General features: G+C 44.4%; 1 protein-coding gene across 1 annotated transcript in view; it reads right to left on the minus strand.

Annotated features, from left to right (window-relative positions):
• Pde8b (phosphodiesterase 8B) overlaps positions 1–24,308 on the minus strand; it is a 194,514-nt gene that overhangs the window by 82,741 nt on the left and 87,465 nt on the right. The window contains 1 exon segment of the mRNA XM_085676845.2: positions 13,709–13,765. Coding sequence (XP_085532971.2) covers positions 13,709–13,765 — 57 coding nt within the window.

A 24,308-nucleotide genomic window follows, 5' to 3' on the forward strand; every position in this document is an offset into this window, starting at 1 on the left:
CTTCGTGGATAGGAACTAGTTGGGAGGAAGGAGGGTGAGACACAGGTAGGTGCTCGATCATTCTAGTGAGGAGTGGATGTTGCTGGCTGCCAGTTTTCTTACAGTCAGCTCTATTTTTTAAAATGAGGGGAACAGCATTATTACAGACAGGATAAGTCACGTGGGTTCTGCAGGTAGCATGGTGATCTGCAAATGCACACATCTGGTCCGATGCAAATGGTTTTTGCTTCCAAGTCCCTGGAGGCTTCCTGTGCTTGGCACTGAAATAGCTGCAGAGACGCAGGAACTTGAGAGTACTGACAACAACCTGAGAGGTTAATGTAAACACCCAACTCTTGCCAGCACGGCAAAAGACTGATCATGAACCGTGAGGCTGATGGAACCAAACTGAGGACGACTTGCCTCTCTTTGCCTCATTGCAGAGACTAGCCCCATCCATGGAAAAGAAGGTAGGTGCCATGTAGACGCTCCTCAGCATTCTTGACCTCAGGAATCCAGAGTCTCTGGCAGCTGGGAAGCTAGGGAAGCCTTACCACCACTTGCACCTCTTTAGGGTCTAACTTGAGCACTGAGAATGAAGCCTCTGTGGAGTGAAGGTGGCCAGTCCTGTTCCTTACCATGTTCCTCTGCCCAGGAGGTGGCTGGCACTTATGAGCTGCCTGGTCAAACCTTGATAGTTGAGACAGTAACTGGTTGTAGAGTTTTATAAAAGCTACAAGAAGGTTATTCCTGTTTCGTTTTTGAGAAAGATTCTTGCTAGGAAGCCCCAGATAGCCTTGATGTCACAGCCCTTGAAGCTGCTGAGTAACTGGGTTTACAGGCATGCACCATTGCAAAGGCCTTCACTACGATCCTGATCCTGCAGGCGTGAGGCATCCTTCAGCAATAGGGTGCGATGGAAAAACACAAGAATTGAAGACATTGCTAAGGCACGCTCTAGCATCCATTTCTGGTTTAAACATTAGAACTAGAACAGTATTCTCTCAGCATGGAGGGCTTTTAAGGCAATGCCATAGGTCATGGTAAAATACCCAAAGTGTTTCACATATAATCAGAGCAGAAATAAGCCACAGTGTCCAACGGCTACCATTATGTTTTTAAAATACTGCATTGCTTGAACATTAGAAACCCATAAGGAAGCAGACACACTAATATAATGAATCTCACCCACCCATCAATCAGTTTCAGCAATAGCCAACTACTAGCCAATAGGGGCTTGTTCTATTCCTCCCTCTAACCCAGTGGTTCTCAACCTTCCTAAGGCCTCGACTCTTTAATACAGTTCCTCATGTTGTGGTGACACCCCAGCTATAAAATTATTTTGTTAGTACTTTTTAACTGTAATTTTGCTACTGTTAGGAATCGTAATGTAAATAGCTGATATGTGATCCCCCATGGGGGCTTCAAACCACAAGATGAGAACCACTACTCTATCCCAAATCGTGTGTGTGTGTGTGTGTGTGTGTGTGTGTGTGTGATACAATCAACATAATCTTATCCACACATATCTGTTAAACAGAAAGATTCATTCCTGTAAGGAAAAAACCACAATACCACTTCATACCTAAACCTCCCCCAATAATCCCTGAACATTAAAAATATCCAAATATATCATCTATGTCAATCATATCACACTCTGAATAATTTTTTGTTTTCTCAAGTATCATGCCTCCAGGAACAGAAATATCTGTTTTATTTTTCCAGCACGATTTTAACATCTTTTTTATTTTTCGGAATGATTTTAACATCTTTTTTATTTTTCAGCACATGATTTAATACCATCTGCCAGAAAACATGGGGTGGCTCTCTTTCTCTAAGGGCTCACCCTGGCCAAGGTCTACCACTCCAGCCTGAGATGCTCCTAACCTTTGCAGACACTGAGATGCTACTAGAAAGAGGCAGGAGGGAGCTCTCCCAGAGAGGTGAAGGGTGCTGCTTGGTGGGTCACGACATTGGAAAGAAAGCCTTCAAATCAGACAGTTACTATGGCAAGGACAACAAGTAAGACTAGGTTGAAGCTTCCTTGTGCAAAAAGTCATGAGCCTTCTCCTTGGTACAACTGTGATATTAAGAGGAGAAACAATGTGTAGAAGCCAAGAGCCAGAAGCTGACAGAATCTTTTGCCTCATGTCTGTCTGGTTATGTGATGGCTCTATAAACAAGAATCTCAAACCACACCCATTTCCTTGGGATCATTATGGTTCAATACTGACCAGTACAATAAGAATACAAATCTACTCTCACCTATTGGACCATGCTACAGATTCTAACCAATCGTCCTCATTTTCTGTATTTTTACACAAAACTGGAAGGTCTCACTTTTTTTAAAAAAAAAGTCATCAAAAGGTATTATTCCACAGATATTTCCTGAACACATAGTATATTCCTGATACCATTAAAAATAAAACTTAGCGTATGTTGTTGGACAAAAGAAAAACTCTTTGTCATAGTAAAGAGCGGCTAATAGGCAATAAAGACATTGAGAAATGAGACTACGGAAGGTTAATAAGTGATACAAGCCATCTAAAAAGTAGCAGGCAGAGCTGGAGAGATGGCTCAGCTGTTAAAGGCTGGACTCACAAAAAAAAAAGTAGCAGGTGGGGTGAGGAAACTCTGGAGTGGGTATCAGCAAGGGGAGGGGGCAGGTGGTCAAGAAAGGAGTTGGTGTTTGGCAGTAAAACTCTCCAGGCAGAATTCTGGAAGCCCCCTAAGACAGTGGTTCTCAGCTTTCCTAATGCGGTGACCCTTTAATACAGTTCTTTATGCGGTAGTGGCCCCCAACCACAAAATTTTCATTGCTATTTCATACCTGTAATTTTGCTACTGTTATGAATCCTAACGTAAAATATCTGTATTTTCTGATGGTCTTAGGTGACACATGAGAAGGTATCGCAAGCCACAGGTTAAGAACCACAGTTCTAAGAGGTTCATGACTATGTCTGGGTGTCTGGGGTGTCTGAGCACACTGGTGAGCCAGTGTGATAGAGATGGAGGAAGGATGGGCAAATGTCCCAAGAGAAGCAGAGGGCTAGACTATAGGAAGGCCATCTTGGCCAATTTACAAAACAAAACAAAACAAAAAAAAACCCCAACTAGACATATGACTGATTTAAATTGGGGTGTGTATTAACCATGCTGTGACAACTAACCTTAGTTATCAACTTGGCTACATGTAGAATCTACTAAACCCAAACAGCTGGGCACACCTGTAAGGGATTTTCTTGAGTAGGCTGCTTAAACTGGGAGGACCCCCTCCCAAGTCTGGGTCACACCTTCTGATGGCTACCTACATTAAGGAAACGAAGAAGGGAGTTTTTGGCTTTTGGCTGTTGTCCTCATTCATCTATTCTGTGGCTGTGGCATCCCTTCGATGGTATTAGAACCCACTTCTTCTAGATTCTAACATAGACTGAAGAGCATTAGCTCTCTAGATTTCCTGGGACTCACACACCTGATTGGGACCATTGAGACATCTAGTCTCATGGGCAGAACAGCTACTAGATCCTTGGCTTTTCTATTGGGAGACAACCATGGTTGAACTCCGATAAATCCCCTATATATCATTATGACTCAATAATGACTGGTCCGATAAGAATACAAGTCTCTTCTCTCCTGTTGGAGTATGCTACAGATGTCAATAAATTTTATTCATGTCATGCCCACCTTTTGAAAAAAAGGCAAGAAGCAATATTCCAGAAATATTTCCTGAACATCTACTCTGTGTGTGTGTGTGTGTGTGTGTGTGTGTGTGTGTTGTGTGTATGTGTATTGTTTTCATTCTTTCAGTTCTGATCTTACAGAAAACTCTGACTAACACACATGCCTTTCTGATGTTTTGACACCAGGACTTTGACATGGGGGAGAGAGGATTTCTCAGAGTTGATGAATTTCTGATGGTCCCGGCCCTCAGACACTGTCCTCCTGCCCCAATCAGCTCAGGACCAGACACCTACAAACTAAAAACAATCCCTATGTCCACGGTCCCCAAAACTTCCCAATTGTCCAGATTTGCTCGTCTTAAACTTGCATACGCTGTCTGCCCTTATTGTCTCATAAAACCTCAGGAAGCCTTCTGCATCTGTCACTTCCTGGTCCCCAGGACCCCTGGCTGGCCCTGGAGTGTGCCTGAGTGGTCCATTAGTGTGATGTTTCACTTTCTTTTGGAAACTTGAACCATATTTTCAATGGAATATTTGTCATGATGTATTAGTTTACCTGAATAACATTAATACTACTGCTGCTGATAGTAATAATATATTCTACATTTGAAAGGGAGTGTTTATATTAGAAGAGTACTTACTAGAACATTTCTTTGGGTGATACTTAAACTTCTTTCCATTTATAGCACATTGATTTAGAAAAATCAACCAAAAGCAAAATGGAGATCCATAGCTTTTAGGGTAACAACACAAGAGCATCCATCTTGGAATGTGCTGGCCTATCTCTAGGAAATCATTCCTTCTCCAAGGGAGTGGTGGATCCGAGTCACCATCTCCAAGATCACAGCTGGTTTAAGGGCATCCTATTTCCAGAAACGTAGATTCCCAGAAGAGAATCACAAAGGATGCTGACTGGGAACCGTGGCCACTAATAGTGGACACATGGAAGGAAGGGCTTGAAAGTTTCACTGTCAAAGTTCTCAGAGGCAGCCCGGCCCCACTGCCACCTCTTCCAAGCCACGGCTTTGCAACTAACTCTTCCTTGGATCCTGCAAAGAATCTCTCTCTCTCTCTCTCCCCACCCCTCTCCTTCTCTCCCTCTCCCCTCTTTCTCTGTGTATGTGTGTGTGTGTGTGTGTGTGTGTCTGCAGTACTAGGAACTGAACTCAGGAACACACACTTGCTAGGCAATTACCATCCTTAAGTTATAGTCCCAGGGTCTTGTTGACTACCCAGGCTTTCCTTGAACATACAGTATGGAGCTGTAAGCAAACATGGTTCATTCTGGACTGACCTCTGCTATGCTGGGTTCTGTTCAGGTAAGAACACCAACTACAGGCAGTCTCTCCTGCATATAGTTTTATGAACTAGATCATAAAAATGGCCAAAGAACAATCTGTATAAGCACTGTGAGCTTCGAAGATTTCTGCCAAAACCCTGTGAGGTTTGGCTTCTTAGTAATAATATAGACAAATGAAAGAAGTGCATTTGCTCAGCACACTGTTGTTGAGATTTAGGGACCCTAAGGTGTCCTCTCAAAGCTACTAAAGAAAAACTGAGCAGTGCTGGCCACCCTCTAGCCAGAATCTGATAGTGAGGTATAGCATCTTTTCTAAGCCTTGGCAAACGGGCCTCTGTATCGCCATCTCACATCATCTCTGAGAAAGCTTTAATGAATGTGACATGTTTGGCTGGCCCTTTATTCCCTCATCGCATTAACTGATTGCCTTCACACTGGCTATGTGTCCAGTGTCCCTCAAAGATGATAGCAGCAGCAGCATGCTCCCCGGGCAGCAATTTCTCCTCTAATTTTGCTTATGTTTGAGTGACATGTCGCAGCATCGTCACTTCTCACAGATTGCTTTGGGCTTGCTGGTTCATTTCTCCATCCGTGATCTCTTTTTGTATTAGGTTGTGTGAGTTTAGCATCAAAACACAGGAGGCAACGTAACTGCACACTTTGCTGTCCATGCTTTATCCGAATGACAGGTGGGCAGGAAGCAGTGACAGATTTTGAAAGAGTGACACGAATGGTCACTCATCATGTTATACATGATCTGTGGGCTAAAGAGCTATTGGTGTGGTCTATACTTAACTATTAACAGTTAAGACATCCAGGTAACTGTGCTCTGAAGTCGGGGGTCTAGAGGTATTTAACTGTTCTTGACATGGTTAACCTTGGGTTGTATGTGCAAAGTCCTTGTCTGCCAGGCAAACAACCTCTCTAGCTTATCAACACATAGAACTTTGTCAAAAAATTTTTCATAACCATAAAGTCCCATTTGTTGTTCACCCTAAGCTAGAACAATGAAATACGGATCGAGCCAGGGCTGGGAGAGAGAATGAGGTGGACAGGCTGCTTCAGAGCCTGCAGGGGTAGGCTCTGTGCATGGCAGGATCAGCAGCAGGGGTCACACGCTGCAGGAGTCCCCAGGGTAGCAAGGGTCGCTGGGAATAACACGTACAACTATAGCCCACAGGTCGGGATTAGTGACTTCCCTAAGCAGTGCAGGGGGATCCCACACCTCCTCACCCCTCCTTCAGCAACCTTCCCTGCCAGCCCATGCCACTTTGCCCTTACTGGAAGTTCTGGTCACAATTCTGAGAAAAAACTCATGAGTACCCTTGTAAGCTACCAATAGTCTCTTTCTGATAATGAAACTATCTTCCCTGAGGAAAGTATGCAAACAAAACTAGCTTGTTCCTGACCTGAAGGAGAAGGTGTTTTTAGTTAGGACGTGTTTTTTCCACTGTGTTTTTGTGTACATGTGTGTGAGCATGGATGTGTACATGTGTGTGTGCGCCCTTGCATGCCCAGAGGTAATGTTGGAAATCGTCTTTGGCCTCTCTTCCACCTTATTCATGGAGGCAGGGTCTCTCTCTCTCTCTCAAACAAACCTGAAATTCACCAACATAGCCAGTGTCCCTAGCCGGACTGCTATTGAGATCCCCACGTGGCGTCTCTGACTGGAGTCACAGGCATGCCTACTCAACTTTTCCTCATGCTTGCATGGCGAGTACTTTAACCCCAGAACCAGCTCCTCAGCCCCTGATTTGTACTCTTTCTTGACAAAGGTTTGCCTGTGTGTTTTCAAATAGACTCACAACATCAATAGTGAAACACCCAACTTTAGTACAGTTTGTTGTGTTGTAAGACACCGCTAGGTAGCAAGGGTCATCTGAGGCATATCAACACACACAGACAATGTAAGATGAACCCACAGGATACTGAACTATTAGCCAATTTGATTGGAGACAAAGTCAGTCAAGGGTGGGAAGTATCGACCTGGGATTTAGCATAAATGTTTCTAGGAAAATGGGTTTGATGGGAGCTTCCTTTTGGCCAGTGACTAAACTCAACGGACTTGAGACATTCTTTTACCTAATACCCCTTATGTAACTCTTTGAATATGGCCACCATTCTCATTTTGCAGACTTCAGCTAGGAGGATGACTAAGAGACATATCTATAGTTACACAAATAATGGAATAAATTGAGGCCAAGATGATCCCAGACTGGCCGGGTTAGGTAGAAGGGACAATTTGGTTGTATCGTGAGGAACTTCTCCCTCCTTGCTGTGGCAGTCAGCTAATCACAAGGCCTTGTATTCTCTGACATATAAAACCCCAGCGAAAGCCAGGCACGGTGGCTCATGCTTACAGTCCTAGCACTTGGAAGGCTGGGTCTAATCTAGGCGACAGTGAATTTCAGGCCAGCCTAGGCTACAGAGACACCATCTCAAAACAAACAAAACCCGATATTTAATGGCTCTAGAAAAACATGATACCCATGTAAACACAAGAGAACACTTTTTGAAGGAATCTGCCTTGAGAGGAAAAGCTTAGGCCACAGCTGTGAGAGTCCAGCTCCAAGTTCACTGGAAAGCCCAGCGTGAAGGGAGTGAGGCCAGGGCTCTAAGCAGAGGCAGGCGGATTCTACACGCTGGGGAAATAAGCAAGCGTCAGGCACGGATGAAGAAGAGACCGCTTGCTTTCCAGACAGTGTCACCGCGATATGAATTTACTGCTTCATAATATCCCGCTTATGTTTTCTTTTCTGGCCAAGATTGAAGACTATGGCTGTCTCGGTGAGTCACATCCACTCACCCGGGAGAGGCGCGGCACAGCTCACACTGCTCTTCTAGCACGTTCTGCCCTCCCTGGGTTCCTGGCAGCATGTGTGGAGCGTCTCGGCCCCACGCTCCCATGCTCCACACCCCAGTTTCCCCTGGTGAATTCAGAAATGTGTTCCCAAAGCAAACACACACTGAGATACTCTTATCTCCCCCATCTCCTCCCAAGCTTGACTGATGGAGCTAATTCATATTTTCAGCATTGCAATGAAGTGACAGAATAGACGTTTTCTTCCAAGGGGTGGGGGCAAAAACAACAAAACAAAACAAAAATGAAAACTCTAGGACATAGATTCGTTTTTCTGATACAGCTACCAAACCAGCAGCAGAAGCAGAATCCACGACCAACTAGCAATACCGCTGTCATGAGAGAGTTTGAACCTCTGTCTGTGCCGGGAGAGCATCTTGTCATCTCCACCTATGGTTCACAGAGTCTTGCACATAGTAGGGGCTCAGATTCTTAAAGTCTGACATATTTTTAAGATTTAAAAAACTCTTCTATCCCCCCCCACACTCAGAGAGATGTGGGCTCATGTGTATGTACGAGTGTGTGTAAGAGTGTGAGGTGTGTGCGTGTGTGTGTACTGTCATGTGCCATGGCTCTCTTCTGAAAGTCAGGGGGCAACCACTGGCGTTAATTCTCTTTCCATGTGTGTCCCAGGACTCAAGTCAGGTTTGTCAGTCACGGTAGCAGACACCACGACTCACTGACCATCTGACCATCCCTCTCCACCATAGTTTTTGAGAAAATGTATTTCGTTAAACTCAGAGCTCCCCAGATTGGTTAGACTAACTGGCTGGTGAGCCCAGGAATTGGATCTACCTCCCTCATTCTAGGATTGCCAGTGTGTGCCACCATGCCCTGAACACAGGTCCCCAAGCCTGAGCAGAGAGCACTTTGCCGAGTGACTCATCTCAGGCACCACATGCACTCTTGCCTCGGTGCATCTCTGATCTCCCCGGGTGTGTTGCCACAGGCTAACTTTCCAGTCCTTTCTCCGGGTAGTGGGTTCCCACTATGTGTTTTACTACACTTGAAAGACTGAGTCTTCCAGGCAACTGCTTTCAGTTATGGATAAATGGCTATGAAATGGTAGTGTAATCTTGCAAAAGGCAGGTCATATTGGAAAGGACAGAAACACAATGTAGCTTGAGATGTGCTAAAATTTGACCAGTTAGCATGTGTAACATATGCATGCATGTGACTTCTTAGCATGTGTAACGTACATATGTATATGACTTCTTAGCATGTGTGACACATGTATTCATGTGACCTCTTAGTATGTGTGACATACATACGCATATGACCTCTTAGCAGGTGTGATGCACATATGCATGTGACTTCTTAGCAGGTGTGACACACGTATGCATATATCATGTAACATAAGTTCTTATCAGAATGAAACGTTGGCTCACCAAAAGTCAGAGTTATGAAAGAGCCACAGCCTAGGAGAAAGATATTTTAAAAAAATCTGTTGAAGAATTTGTAACCAGTATATATAAAGAATTTCTTCTGGGTCTGGGGAGGTGGCTCATTGGCTAAAGTGCTTGTTGTAAACTGTGAGGACTTGAGTTTGCACCCCTAGCACCCATGGAAAAACCGGTCTCAGCAGGGATCTGCAGCCGAAGGGCTAGGCGACAAAGAGGAGCGCATCCACTCAGTCTAGACAAACTGGTGAGCTATGTCTTAAAACGTAAGATGGGGAGTCAGTGACAGAGAAAGGCACATGACATCTACCAGTGGCCTCTACACGCACAAGCACAAGTATGTCCACCCACACACATGCACACATGCTTATAACACACACACACACACACACACACACACACACACACACACACACCGAAATTTCTTTAATTCAACATCTTTGAAAAATTAACTCAATTTTAAAAAATGAACAGAAGATTTAGCCAAATAGAAATGACTGGAATAGCCAAAATTCAAATGAAAAAGCTTTTTATTGTTCATGGGAAAACGTGACTCTGAACTATAGTCTATGTACCGTATCCACTAGGGAAGCTGAAGCTGAATTAAAGACAAAATCCAGCACTGCACTGGAAATAACAGTTTCACGCCCCTTTAGAACATAAAATGAGGCAACTTTGGTAAAGTATGTGGAAGTAACAACAACAACAACAAAAAAACAGTTGTTTTTCACAGTGCTGGCGATCAAACCCAGGACCCTGCACAGGCTCAACTCGGGCTCTGTTACTGAGTTACAGCTTCATTTTGGGGGTAAAGAGGACAAAACGAAACAAAACAGAAACACTAAACACATTTTGTTCTTAAATTTGTTAGGCGAATTTTTTAGAATTCAGATTCGGAAAGGAAGAATGATCACATGATTTTACGCATGAAAAGCATCCCTTGGGACTGTATGGGGTTAACAAGATGGCTCAGCAGATACGGTGACGTTTGATCCCTGGAACCCACGGTCAGAAAGGACTGGCCGAAGCTGCCCTCTGGCCTCCACACACCATGGCACTCTGGTAATAAATGAATACTTTTTAAAAGGATTGTATGAGCTCACAAATGAGCTCAGCAAGGTCATGGTCGTCTGAATGCCTGTGACCATCTTAAAAACTAAGAATCAACTTGGTGACTGTGACTCACCTTGAAATTTCCAAACCCTTGCCAAAAGACAGATACATAAATTAATTTATAGTTGACTTTTTTTAAAAAAAAAAGGTGTTTTTTTTTAAAGTGTGTGTTTGAGTGTGTCTATGCACACAGGCATACAGAACCAGACACATTAGAAGGCCCTACAACTGGAGTTACAGTACCGGTGAGCTGCCCACCATATGCTAGGAACCGAACTCGGGTCCACCGCAAGCACAATGCATGTTAACCGATCAGCCAGCTCCCAGCCTTCTGGTTGTCCATTTTTTTTGTTAAAAGTGTCAAGACAATGCAGCAGAGAGAGTAGTTTGAACTAGCACTGCTGGGGCAACAGGGCAGCCTATCAGAAAGAATGGAACCCATTTCCCATCTCATATCGCAAAGTTAATTCACAATGGACTGCACAGCTCAAGGGAAAGGGCGAGGCCACAGAATACTGCAAAGAAGGCAGAACAAACCTCCAGGACTTCAGGTCAGGCCAGGGTGTCCCTGAAATCCCCCGGTACGACATCTAGAGACGCCAAATGATGAGAATGAATTTCAGAAGCACACTTACAATATACTTTTCAAATAAGCCTTAAGGACACTTGAGGAAATGGTGGATATTAGAAATGGACACATAAATATGAAGGGAAAATATGTAAATATGAGTTACAGTATTCCGTGGGAAAGACAGGTATAAAGAACTAAATACAGGCTTAAACAGTGTCTGCAGGGCTGCTCCTGGGGAGGGGGATGGCTCTCTGAAACAAACAGGGCATAATGTTAAAATTTGATGGAAGCAAGTATAATAGTTTATGGTTTGGCAAATTACATTCTTATCATGAGCCTGCATTGCCAACACAGCACAGGGTAGAGTGGAGGTGAATGAGACTGATGTGAGCCTGAATGAGTCCCCCAGGAAGTGTTGTGGAAACGGCTTTGAGACTGAACCCACACGATCAGCCCCCCTTATACATCACTGCTTTGGTTCAAAACTGGAGTTCCAACTGCGTCCCCTTAAGACCGATTACAAGAATTTTCCATTCGCTTGTATTCTATGCAAATAGTTGTGGCTTGTGTTTTTTTTCCTCCCTCTCTTTGCTCCTAAATTTGTTTTCACCAAATTTTCCCAAGCTAAGCCTCTTCCTTTTGTTGTTTTCTTTTCCCTAAATCTGTTATTCCTTTCAAACGACTATAAAACATTATTTTTCCTTTGCTCGACACTCAAGCAGCACGTGTCTTTAGTTCAGTTCTCTCTCATCTGTAGCCTGGGTGGCGTGCCTGCTGCGTCTTCCAGGGGCCGTGTCCAGGGGCTGGCAAGCTACAGCTGATGAGGAAGAGGCACACTTGCTCAGGCCCCATGGGCTACCGCATAGGGATGATGTAAACGGATGAAGAAGGGCAGGAAGGGAGAGGGCTGAGAGAGTAACAGCTACCAAATGGTCAGCGCTAGGGCTGGCCGGTCCTGTTGGTGGGTGGCCTTTCTGGCTCTGGCTCTCAGTTCTTCTGTCTCAGCGCCTACTGTCTCATAGGCTTCTTGCTTAAACCACAGGGGACACAAAACTTTTATTTATTATTTTTAAGAATTACTAATATCAATTGGATAGGTAACTATTTTCTATAGAGCTTGGTCCCTGGCTCCTGATCAAGAAGAGAAGCCTAGACATGGTTTGTTTTTTTCTTTTCCTTATTTAGTTTTTATTACTTCTTAATATTTTTATGCTAATATATTATATATTTAATATCTATTATATTCATATATTATATATAATCCCATTCTTTCTCCCTTCCCTTTCCTCCCTCCAAATCCTTCCATATACCCCCCCTTGCCCTCTTTCAATTCATGGCCTCTTTTTTACTAATTATTGTAACGTAGAACTGTTAGGTACAAAGTGGGCCTCCAGGCCCCTCAAACAACAGCAACATTGACAATGCTGCAAATGACAGCCTGGGCTCAGCTCAACTCCGGCTGGGTAAACAGAAGGATTGCTAGTGGATAAACAAAAGTCTAAAATCAACATTGCTCAGAAACTTGGGAAGTGGGTCTCTGTTTGTCAGAAAGAGCCATACTCCCCTGATCTGATGCTACAGCCTAGAGCTGGCTACCCTCTCTATTAACACACACCTACAGCACACATCAAAGTCCCCACGCCAGCTCCCAGGCTCTTTGGGCTCACAGTCCTCTACCTCCAACTACGCCAACTTCCAGTTCTTTCTTTCTGGCGTTCCTCCTGCTGCAGACAGACGCCTTCACAACAGGCAAGGCTTTCCCCAGGGTCTGCTATTTTCTCTGTCCCTGAGAAAGCCACCACAGTTTAAAATTCCCCCAATAAACCTGCCTTTCCACCCGTGGAGTGACCCAGTTTGATGGCTTCGCTGTCCCCTTGCTAACAGTTTCTCGTATGTATGTTTTAGTGCTGACCATCTGGTATTGGATCACCATTTCGTGTGCTCTTCCTCAGGAAAGACGATTTCTCCTACTCTCAGCATCCCTTGGTTGCCTAGAGTTCTTTGTGTGGGGTTGAGGCCTCGTGGGCTTTCTCTAGATCATTGGCGCGTCTATTAATGTCCTTGGTCTTGTTGGTGAAACTATAAGGGTGTAGGTTCTGACACTCCTACGAGAAACAATCTCACCGCAAACTCCCTGTTCCTCAGGCTCTTGCCAGCTTTCTACCATTTTATTAGTGAACTACAAAAGAGAGTGGCCCAGTCATCTTCATTCATCAATAAAGATATGGATCGACCGAAACAATCACCAACACGCATACTGTACCCACATCATTTTACCTTCCAAACAACAGCCCCAGATGCCAGTCTTGAGCATCTTCCACTGGCAGACAGTCTTCTACAATGGCATGAAAGGCAGTTTTGCTGCACTGAGAGTCCTCTGTGAGAAGGGGAATCTCGTCTTCCCTGTATCAGCGGGGACGTCAGATGGAGGAAGGAAACAATATGCACAAACCCATAGTGCTGAGGTCAAGCCAGAGTTGCAGCCAGCTGTGGCTCTCAGCAAAGTCACACCCTTCAACACATGGTACTTCCTCCCTTTCTGTGGGCCACAGGATGTTGGGTTGTTCTCCCCCACAATCCATTGGGCAAGGTAGGGTGATATTTAAGTCCTCAAAAACCAATCTGATTTCTGAAGCATGATACTGATAAGACAAACACACACAAATATTACATACACACACACATACACACACACACACACACACATATGTATCGGGGGAGGGCAAAGATGGGAAGACTGCTAAATGTTCTTGATATAGCCATGTACCCCGAAAGAAAAGCCTCTCCTGAGGGATAGAAGCATACCTGGATAGGGTCCTGCGTCAGTCTCATGGGCCCGATGCGTACCTCCGCAGAAGACACCTGCTAAAGAAATGACAACACATGAGACGTGTCAAGTCTTCAGAACAGGGACTGCTAAATCATTCCTTACACAGTAGACTAGATTGTGCACTTCATAAATGATGGAAGCGCCTAACTCACTGACCTGGAGACAATTTAGGAAGCATCCTATACCAGCCTTTATCACCCGTTTATGAGACTCTATACCCTGCATGCACTGGGAATATCTATGAGGCTACGCCTTCCATGGTAAATGGCAGGACTTTGGGGTAGTTTTATTGGAGAACACAATTGGATGATTATTTACTGAGCACCACTGTATACTAGCAGCGCCATTATTATAGCTGTACCATATAATCATACCTACTGATGCCCGGAACTTCTGAGAGTGGAACATGCTAGAGCCTTCTTTCTCTTTAGGTTTTAGCATGAGGAATAAACAGCTAATTCTGACTCATGGACACTGCCTCCCTCTCAGTGGTCTTTCCTCAAGAAGACACAGGGGTGCCACACCAGGACCACAGGAGGCTAACCGTTGCTCAGGCTCCGTGAGCAAGACTGGAGCTCCCAGTTGTTCAGGAGCCCATACTACCTAGTTGCCCTTGGGTGCCACAGAGAGCGAATATGTATTCGCCTTTGCTTTTAATCACCTTACATGGGTTTCTAAAGATGCCTTTTCTCCAGGTGAATTTGACTCGAGGTTGTAACCTCATCTCCACGGGTCCAATTTTGTTTTTCTCTAGGTGGCTTCAGTGACCTGCTACTTTGAAGGCTATTTCATTTGAAACACTTTGTGCTGGCTGCTGTCTGTCTGAGGAAGCATCATTAGCCAGCACCATGGGACCAAGGATGTGTTGATGACCCCGAGCCAGGCTTGATCCATTAAAAATTAACAAGAAAAGTACAACTTTGTGGACTGAGGGTGTGGTCAGTTGGTAGACTGACCTTGAGGCCTTGGGGTCCATTACGAGTCAAATGGGTACAGCAATTTAGGGTTGTCCTAAGCTACCTCAGCTTAAAACCAGCCTGAAGTACATGGGATCTTGCTTCAAACCCCAAAACTAAACAACAACAACAACAACAAAAACTACAAGGTAGCACTGTAAATTATACTTCAGAAGATCCAAAATATTTCCCTCTCCCCCTTTCTTCCTCTTTCCCATACTTGACTCTGGGCACTCAAGCTGCAGTCTCCCTCCAATGCGTCCCTATTCTTTTCTCTGTACGGTGGATTTTCCACTTCACTTCAGACCTTGCTGTTAGGAAACAAGGCCAGCATAAATCCAAGACCCAAGAGGATGCCGAAAGGTAAACTCCCCGTAAGTCTAAGGAGTTCGCTTCACTGAACTAAAATACAGGTAGAAGGAGAGAACCCCACAAAGTTGTCCTCTGACCTCCACGTGTGTGCTATGGCTGGCACCATGAGTCCATACACGTACACACACACACACCAAACAGAAATGTATGTAAGAAAAATAAAGTATCAAAGGAATAAAATAAAATGGGCTTGCTTTGGGATCTAAGAATCTGAGGGTAGGATGCCTACAGGAAGGACTCAAACTGCCGCCAACAAAAAGAGAATTTGTCCCTATTTGATGCATTGCCTATAAACTTTGGCAAGTCCCCATCAGGCACATGCGTATGACCTTGCTAACCTACCACAGTGGTGGGAGGCAGCTTGTTTAAAATCCACCAGGAAGCGGAGCAGTAGTGTACACAACTTTAATCCAGGACTTGGGAGGCAGAGGTAGAAGGATCCCTGTAAGTTCGAAGCCAACCTGGTCTACAGAGTGCGTTCTGGGACAGCCAAGGCTACACAGAGAAACCCTGACTTGAAAAAAAAAAAAAACAAACACCAAAAACAGAACAAAACAAAACAATCCAACAGGAGACAATATAATGACTGTGAACATACCACACCTCTCTGTCCCAGGCACTGTGCTAAACTGTGGCCTTAACTGGAGACCAAGCAATGGCCATTGAAGGACAGCATCATTTTAAAGGTGACAGATACTACTTCCTACCTCAAGACAGGAGAGACCACAGCTTTCTCATGCAGCCACAATGGTTCCTAGCCACACTTCGGCCTCTGCCTGGGTCAACTTGGCAGAAGCCAGACTGAATCTCAGTAAGAGGAGCGCAGAGCCCAATTCTGTCCCAGGTTTCTAAGTGTGCCTTACTTATCTCCTTCCATCTCCTTGTCCACGTGTCCCCACCCAGGACTGTCACTCCAGCTTGGATGCCTCAGTTTACCAACTCCTCTAGTCCTGATCCACACTTTACTTCATGTCACTTGTCCCATCCTTTCCTTCTTAGTCTATGCTCTGGGTGAAATAACCACAGAGGTCAACTGTCTCAACAGAGCCTGGCTCTTCGGGATGGCACAGGCAGGGGCCAGAGAAGAACAACTACAATACTTTGCAAGGCTCAGTTTCACAATCCACCAATTCTTCATATAAATTCACAGATGACTGTGTGGCCAAGCCAAGATTTGTAATATATGTAAATTATACATAGATATATATGCTTATATATATATATACATATATATATATATATATATATATATATATATATAAAAATATATAAATGAATGTTTCCTGTCCGAACCACCTAGTCCCAAGTCCCAAATAACCAACTTATGGTCTTAATATGAATTATAAATGCTTGGCTAATAGCTCAGGCTTGTTACTAACTAACTCTTACACTTAAATTACCCATCCATAATTCTTGTCTATATTTAGCCATGTGACTTGGCACTTTTCTCAGTAACGCATTCTCATCTTGCTTCTCTGCATTTGCCAGCAACTCTGACTATGCTCTTTTTCTTCCAGAATTCTAGTCTGGCTCTCGGTCTCAATCTTGTCCTGCCCAGCTATTGGCCAATCGGCCTTGTATTAGCAAATGAAAGTAATACATTTTCATAGTGTAGAAAAGGATTGTCCCATAGCAAAGACTCTACTGCAGAGGGTGGAACGTGAGCAATTGCAGATGTATAGGTGTGCAAGTTGGCCCTGCCTGCAGAAAGGGAGCACCTCTGCCAGGAACAGAGATGCCAAACCAGGGAAAAGGCCATAGGCTATAAAATCCTATTGCTCAGAAAAAGGGAAGGATGGAGACAGAGGGTGAGGAGATAAAATTCTAGGTCAAGTTAACCACATGGCTTCCCCAAGCACCTACTGAGTGCAGTGTATGCTTAGTCACACTGTACAACATTTGCCAAGTCATACGTTTGTATGTATGCATGTGTACACACATATGCATGTATACATAAACACACACACACACACACACACTACTCCTATATATATATTTTTGTCAGCAGGGCCTTCCACTCCCCTTCAGATGAGGTAATTCTCTATGATAAATAATAAAGAGCCCTACTTTTAGTATTTGCTGATTCTACCGATGGCCGTTCTGAACCTGACCATGGAACTTGGTTAAGCTGGTTATGCTGGCATAAAAAGAGAGGTCCCTCGGCTCTGCACCTGGGAACACACCTGTTCATCTCATGAGAGTTGGTGAGTGGCAAACTCCTTTAGTCATTATTGATCTGCAGATAACCATTGCTTATTTTTATTTGCTAATTTAACTGCATATAGAATTCTGCCCGAGAGATATTCTCCCTTACACTTTGAAACTGGGACAGAAGAGCTCATTCTGGTCTGGGGGAGACTGAAGAAGCATCCATGAAGTCAGGCAAGCCTTGAAGAATAGGAAGATGAAAGAGCAGGTTGGGGAGGAGTATAGGCATAGAACAGCCTACGCACAGGCAGGAAGGCAGAGGCATGCCTGGAGGAGGGACACAGTGTTCAGAGTGGCTGTGTTCAGTGTATGAAGGGGAAAGCTGAGGGTGGGGGGGACTCCAGGGAGGAGCCTTTTCATTCTGGAGGCAACCGTCAACATAATGTAGGATTCTGAGTTACCATGATGGCGTTTGTGACCAGAAAAACCAAATATTTGGCTTGCCCACTTTCTAAACAGACAAGAGCACAGATTTAACAAAGAAAAAAGAAAGAAAGAAAGAGAGAGAGAGAAAGAGAGAGAGAGAGAGAGAGAGAGAGAGAGAGAGAGAAAGGAGGGAGGGAGAGAGGGAGGGAGGAAGGAAGAAAGGAAGGAAGGAAGGAAGGAAGGAAGGAAGGAAGGAAGGAAGGAAGGAAGGAAGGAAGGAAGGAAGGAAGGAAGGAACCGGCACAAAGCAAAATATTCCTCTGAGTGGGAACTACTGGCAGAGTAAAAAGCAAGTGGGAAAATCCATCTCAGTGGCCAGATAAAAGAAGGCAGGAAGGAGACACAGTTCGACTTCCCTTCACCAGGTGTGGCCTCCTGCATGATGTCTAAGAATTATGCATCATGGGTGTGGGAGAGAAAGCACAGCTGCCTCGCTGTGCCGATTCACCTCTCATGGTGCTACCTTCTCTGGCGCAGATTGCCACATCCCTCACTGGCTTCTGCTCCTGGAAACATGGTAATTTTCACAGTTGTCCTCAAACCAGAAAGAAAGCCGAGATTCAGGAATGCAAGAGCTTCCCTACCTTCCAAACTCAGCAGCTTGCCCATCCTTTCATTCTGTCCTTCTTTTGGTCCCGATGTTAAACAGCAGATAGCATTTCATCATCTCAAGAGGCCCTCAGAACCACACTAATTCTCATGCCCACTTGGTTATGTTACCTCTGTGTTTTGAGTGAACCCTATCCACCCTCCCGCCTCCAGGCAGAGAAGCATGTCACGAAAAGCATGTAGTGACACCACCTTAGCTTGAGAAGCCATATTCCAACTTGGGAACCCTACTGCACTTTGAATACCTTTTCTGATAACTGTGTTCACCTCCTCCACACATCCTCTACTTCCTTTTAGTCCCCTCAGCCACAGCATCCCTGTTGGCTCTGCCATCATACTAGCCTATACCACTCTGCTGCCTTTAAATCTGGCTGTCTGCTTGCCAATACTTCGCGGCACCTCTGAAACCTTGCACACTTGGGAGCCCAAGAGGTCAATGGGAGGCTCTTGATTCTACTCCCTTCCCACTTCTGTCTCTGGTCTAGACATTCTGCATCTGCTCTTTATATAAGAAACCTCCAAGGGAGACTCTTTAAATGAGTCAATTCCTGGTTCCCGCTCTCAAAAAGAGAATCTTAGGACAGGGCCCCAACAACAGTACATTTTATCTCTGTGAGTGCAGGAGGGTTAAGGGGTTCGAGTGTCCTCTGTTGAGCAGACATATCAGTCATGGAGGTGCCTTCCATGGCCTCTCCCACAGACTCTATTACGTGTCCCAGTAGATACAGTGTGGAAGCCCCAAAGCCCACCTATACCCAACTCTTCAACCTGTACACAGGTACTCTTCCAAAGTGCCAGTTCTTTATAATTAGGCAAGGGAAGATATTTAGAAAGTTGTCCATGCAAAACAATATCCCCAAATTATAACAATGATCAGTACAGGTTCTTTATAGTCCACTATTTCTTACACACATATAGGAGGAAGGTGAGTAAAAGCCAAAGATGACAGGCAATATTCTTCTTGTTTTAGGCTCTGATGCTTCAGGTGTTATATTAATTTCATAGTATGTTTTATCACATGGACATAAATACAGAAATAGCTTCTCATCAAAAGGTAAAATCGTTAAAAAGATTAACCAATCTGACTTTAAAATTATAACTTTCTATTTACCAAAAACAAAGATAAAAGGGGCATAGTCCATGAGAGATAAAAATATACAAAATCAACAACTATTAGTAACTAGAAGATATATTTAAAAGTTTCTAAAATATCAAAAAAGGCAACCAAGAAGAATATCAGACAAAGGATATGAAAAAAAATTCCATAAGAATGAAAATACAAGTATAAAGAGATGTTCATCTTGCTAGTAACCAGGTAAAGATTTTAAAATATAATGTGCTATAACTTTACACTCAAACGTTTCAATATACAGAATAGCTGTGATGGTAAACTAGCTCCTGGGGAGATGGCAGACCCCACAGCACAGCTCACACATTGTTGGTAGATATGCAAACTGGTTCTGACACCTTGATAAAGCATTCCGGGGGTTTCTAGTGAAGACTAAGAATGCTCATTCCAGAGCTCAGCCTTCTATGCCAGAGTCTTCCAGGGAACATCAAAAGGCATTTACAAGATCGTTAGAATCACCATTAGCTATAAAAACATTTACAAACAGCCTGATTCACAATCCATTAACATCTATCAGTGGGTAATACTGAAAAAAGGGGTACTGCACAGCTATCAAAATAAATCGACCTTGACTACCAACTCCAAATGAGCAGAGCACATAAGCAAACACTGAGTTAAAGGATGACAACAACATGGTAGTTTCAAAAGCGTAAATACTTGAGAGTACCACTTAGATAAAATGTCTAAACATTTAAAACGATAGCAAAGGAAGCTTAAGACTACATTGTGATGATCAAAAAAATGCTGACATGTTCTCAGCAGAGGCAGGGGGTTCTGCAGGGACACAAGGGAGGGGACAGGCGTGTCTTCACACAGGGACATTTCAAATATATAAATTTAAAGATGCATTTTTAAATCAGTGAGTAGTAATTCTCAGTTGATAAATTATATAGCTTCTGGTTATATGGCCTAAATATTGCAAAGTAAAATATGCTACATAAGCGTCTTTCTAATTTGGGACTAATATTAACTACTAGACACTATATAAATGTTCTACGTATACTATTTTGTTTCCTAGTCAAGTCTTTTTTTGATAAAATAAGATACTATTTTAAGAATACGGATAGTTTCTCTGAAACTTGGTAAAATAAAATAATAGGAATTTGGTATGTGATTACAGGACCTTGCTAGAGATGTGGGACTGTTCTGTGCCTCCACAAGGCAAGAGGGGGCTGATGATCTTCCATGTGCCCCATCTCATGACATGATTCTAACAGTCCCATCATAGGCCCCTTTCCGTGGCTAAAGCAACTCAAGCTTCAGGAAGGGTGGGCAACTCACCCAAAGGGGCATCGCTGAAATGGAAGCCTAAGCCTGTCTTGGTGAGAAGACCGTGTGCTCTTAGTGGTGGATTGACTTATACTTCCGTTTGTTCCAGAACGATCTCTAGACGGTATGCAAACATCTTAAAAACTGCAAGGCAACACATCAATGAGATACAAAAGATTGGCTGAGAAATACTGAGTTTGGGAAACTTAGTCCAAGCAGCTCAGGACAGATGTTTGCCACTAAGAGCACACCCATGAGATCAAGCCGCCAGGGCACAGTGATGGAGCCACCATGCCATGTCAGCTCTCCACTCCCTACTGTCTCTGTGGTAATAGAGGTTGCGCTTTCTTAAGAAATGGAATCACTGTTGCTAGTGAGTCTTGGTAAGTGTTGGGAGAAGAGGATGCTATGGGCTCCCACTCCCACCTGGCCTAGATGATCTCATCAGCAATGGGGCCGTAGAACGGCACACACTGAGGTCACCTTGGCCAAACATAAGAAACTTGGCCAGCATGATCTGATGGAAAAGCCATTTCCCGCATAAATATCCATGCTGTCTACTGCGTGGGAAGAGAAGTCAGCTTGATATGGATGATGCACTAGAATGGAAACTAAAAGTCTGGACTATAATCCATGAAATGACAAGTACCTAAAGGAGGCCAGCACAGGGGCCTTAGAGAGTTAACTTCTGAGAAGGGAAGGTAAAGCCAACCGCACTGTGAGGTGTCAGAAAACTGCCCATCTCCACACGTCTCCAGCATCAAGGCACCAAGCTCACATCCATGCAACACTTCTCGCACCAAGTCCCTAGGCTGAGTGTAAAGCCAGGCTCATCCTAAGATACCAACGAGCACAGTCAGGGTCTGACCCGAGAGCAGAGGACCACAAAGGCAATGGCTAAAACGTGACATCTCTCAAGCAACTGTCTTCCTTTTATTAAGAACTAATAGACACAGCTGGATGACTTCAAGCTTTTTATAACATTATACTGTATATCGGAACAAGCAAAGAATGGCCCATTTCTGATTACTCGAGATCCAATTACTCAGACTGTGGAAAAACCCAAGCATTAGTTTCCGGTCTTCATGTTTTCTGTCATCCACCATTGACACTTTCCCTTCTCCCGAGCCCTAGATGAAGTAGGGAGAGGCCAGAGGGATGAAATTCAAATCAGGCCATCTTGATCCACGGTCAGTAGCTCTTATGAACCGAGCTGATGTGCAAGGAGGTAAACCATCTGCTAAAAATGAACTCTGAGATTTCCTGTGGATTTCAATTACCCATGCTGCCTCTGTACTCTTTGTTACCATTGATAAGTTAGAGCTGCCTTGTAGAACCAAGAGAGAAATGTCTTCCATGCCTGGCTGCCTGAGAACCTCACAGGAAGGGCTCGATGACCTTGAAGCAGCACCGGACTTTGTGTCACATCTGGTTCCCCACTGAGAATCCAACCCCGCTTCCTCTCTGCACTCACGCAAGGATGAACTGTAGCCATCAGTCAGTCTGTCTGGACACCAGAGGTGATGAACTTGTGTGGAGTGCTGGCTCCCTTGGAAAGATTATTGAAATAAATCCTATTTAAAAATAACCCCCGTGAAATCATCTACAAAATGCAAATGCCCACTTTTTTGAAAAGTATTTTTCCTTGCTTCGCCAAAATAATCACATTTCCAAGCATTTACAGACACATCCTAAAGACACACAAGCCAAGTGAATAGCTAAATCCTCAACAATTGTGGAAACCTAGCAAAAATGACCAAAGCCCCCCAGTTCTGCAGGACTTCTCCTGGGAAGGCCCTCAGGGTTGAAAGCCCAGTTCACAGCGCCCCCTTCAGCTAACACAGATGGAAGACAATTTCCCATCAGGCCTTGATCATGTGACACCAATGAGACAATTCTCATTGTCTTACTGCTTCCTTACAGTACTTTAAAGACAGGGAGGAGGGTGTGGGAATGCCATCAATGAAGCAGATGTTTCCAGACACTGCTGGTGCTGAGGAAGGGCTCCGGTGACCGTACACCTCCCAGAATCTGGAAGAGTTCATTGATGGAGAACAACCTCAAAAAGCTCCCAAAGTACAGGAGAAAGGTAAGTGAGTCCCAAAAGACCATTTTATGTTTGACCAAAGTACATTACTCTTTTAGAATGGTTCCAGTTCGCAGTCAATTGTGCCGGGATCCATTGAGATCTCTTGGCAGGAAAACAGGATGGCTGTGTGCCTTTGTCTGGGCCAGCAGGGAGGACTAGGCTCCCTTTTGGTCCTGCTCTGAGGCTCTGCCCACCTGCTCATTCCCATTTGCCTGGGGTTCCACCTGTCTATACACACAGCATTAAAATGCCTTCTTCAGAGAGGGACCAGGCTCCGTGCCAGTGCTAACCTCTGATCATGCTCCAGCATCCAGGAAGTTGGCCTCACATCTCTTGGATTTGACACTGAGAACACCCCAGGTCTACTCCACCACCCGTGTGTGAACGGCTGACTTAAATCAGACTGTCTTACAAGCTGCTTGCTCATAAGTGCTCTCTTCTGATCCCCTGGTAATGCCACAGGCAGGTTTCTGGTAGCCACTGTGGTGGGACACTTGGGCTTTTCTAGAGTAAAAGTGTAGTATTTATTGTTGGACTGATAGTTAGCTGATGGTTGTAGTGCCCACTTGAGTATGCGAAACATTGATACAGGCAGAGATCCAGACTGCTTGCAAGGGAAATCAGCACGGGGGTTAGGGGTAGAAAAATGGGGATGGATTGGAGTGGACAGAGTCTGAGACATGTGTGGTAAGGGAGGAGAGAAAGTGAAGGTCACGAATGCTAGCTTGAATGGCCACATAGGGTGATAGAGAAGATGGGGGCAAGGCAGGCTTAGGGGGGAATATAAGTTAAGGGCTGGACATGATAGGTCTGAGAGCCTCTGGGCCACCCACAAGACAATGAATACATGCTCAGAGACTGCAATACCGTCATACAAGAGGCACAGCTACAACCATGTCTTCGCGAGGGTCAGAGGGCTGAGGAGCATCAGGGCAGTAAGCATATATCAGAACAAAGTGCTGGAAGAATGGGGAAAAAGGCTCATTTTTGAAACAACAGGGTAAAGAGTTGTGCCCCATCTCTAGGAATTCTATCTACATAACTCTCCATAAGCAACGAGTCAATGATGCTCATTTCCAGACATGGCCAAGATGCCATTTCCATAAAATTCAACACTGGTGGAAAAATTCCTTTATCATCATTCATTTCCTCCTTCACCTTCTCAAGGGACATGGATTGCTGCTGGGATCTTTGTGGTTCGAAGGATGTGGACTTGTGAACATAGTTAACGTTTAATTTCCCTGGGTGTGGCCATCGGTTAGGACTAGTCAGATGACTAGGGAATATATACTTACTGCCTCTCAAAGTTATGGAGCCAGGTTGCTGCTCATGGCTTGAAACCAAGTAAGGATGAAAAGCCGGTGGGGAACTGGAAAGAGTCCCCACGCCCTCTGAGGTGCCATCAAGTCATAAGATCAAGCCTCGCTAGGAATTGTATCCCCCAACTCAGCAAGTCAATGTATTCCCTTTTACTTTCTCCTCATGAGCTGAAAACAGAATCCCAACAAAACAAGCCA

This window comes from Myodes glareolus, chromosome 15, assembly GCF_982192425.1.
Source record: "Myodes glareolus chromosome 15, mMyoGla1.1, whole genome shotgun sequence".
In the NCBI taxonomy this organism is placed as follows: domain Eukaryota; kingdom Metazoa; phylum Chordata; class Mammalia; order Rodentia; family Cricetidae; genus Myodes; species Myodes glareolus.